This window comes from Corapipo altera, unplaced genomic scaffold (assembly GCF_003945725.1).
Source record: "Corapipo altera isolate COAL_440 unplaced genomic scaffold, ASM394572v1 61312, whole genome shotgun sequence".
NCBI lineage: Eukaryota > Metazoa > Chordata > Aves > Passeriformes > Pipridae > Corapipo > Corapipo altera.
The window spans coordinates 1-533 of NW_020886279.1; the positions used below are offsets into that span (position 1 = coordinate 1).

A 533-nucleotide genomic window follows, 5' to 3' on the forward strand; every position below is an offset into this window, starting at 1 on the left:
GTGTCCCCAGGGTGTCCCCAGGGTGTCCCCACCTGTCGGGGTGGCCCGAGGCCGCCATGTCCCGGCCCTGCTGCAGCAGCAGCTCCACGGTCCGGCCGTAGTCGCGCAGCTCCTGCTCCAGCCCCAGGTGCCGGCTCAGCATGGCCTGGGCGCCCGGCTCGTCCTGGGGGGCACGGGGGGGTCAGCCCGGGGGTCCCCGGGGGAAGGGGAGGGGTCCCAGGGCTCCGTCCCACCTTGGCCTTGTCCTGGGCCAGCATGTGCAGCTCCCTCTCGCCCAGCCAGGCCTCGGCGGCCGCCGCGTCCCCGAGGAATCGCTGGGCGGCCAAAGCGGCCTCGAGGCGCCGCTGCCGCCGCGTCACCTCCGCCCGCAGCTCCCGCCAGGCCTCGCGCAGGGCCGGGACCCCCCCGGGGCCCCCCGAGACGGGGACCCCCTCCCCGGGGACCTCCGGGACCACCCGCTCCAGCAGCTCGGCCACGCGGCGCTCGCGGCCCTGCAGCTCCTTCTGCAGCGTCTGCGGGGACACGGCGGGGTC

The 533-nt window shown here is 77.9% G+C and overlaps 1 protein-coding gene across 1 annotated transcript in view; it reads right to left on the reverse strand.

Annotated features, from left to right (window-relative positions):
- Positions 1-32: 32 nt before the first annotated feature.
- The window catches only part of LOC113941110 (spectrin beta chain, non-erythrocytic 1-like), a gene marked incomplete at both ends in the record, with an annotated part of 6,806 nt that continues 6,305 nt past the window's right edge, over positions 33-533 (reverse strand). Inside the window, 2 exons of the mRNA XM_027632266.1 lie at positions 33-163; positions 234-512. Coding sequence (XP_027488067.1) covers positions 33-163; positions 234-512 — 410 coding nt within the window. The remainder of the gene's footprint in view (positions 164-233; positions 513-533) is intronic.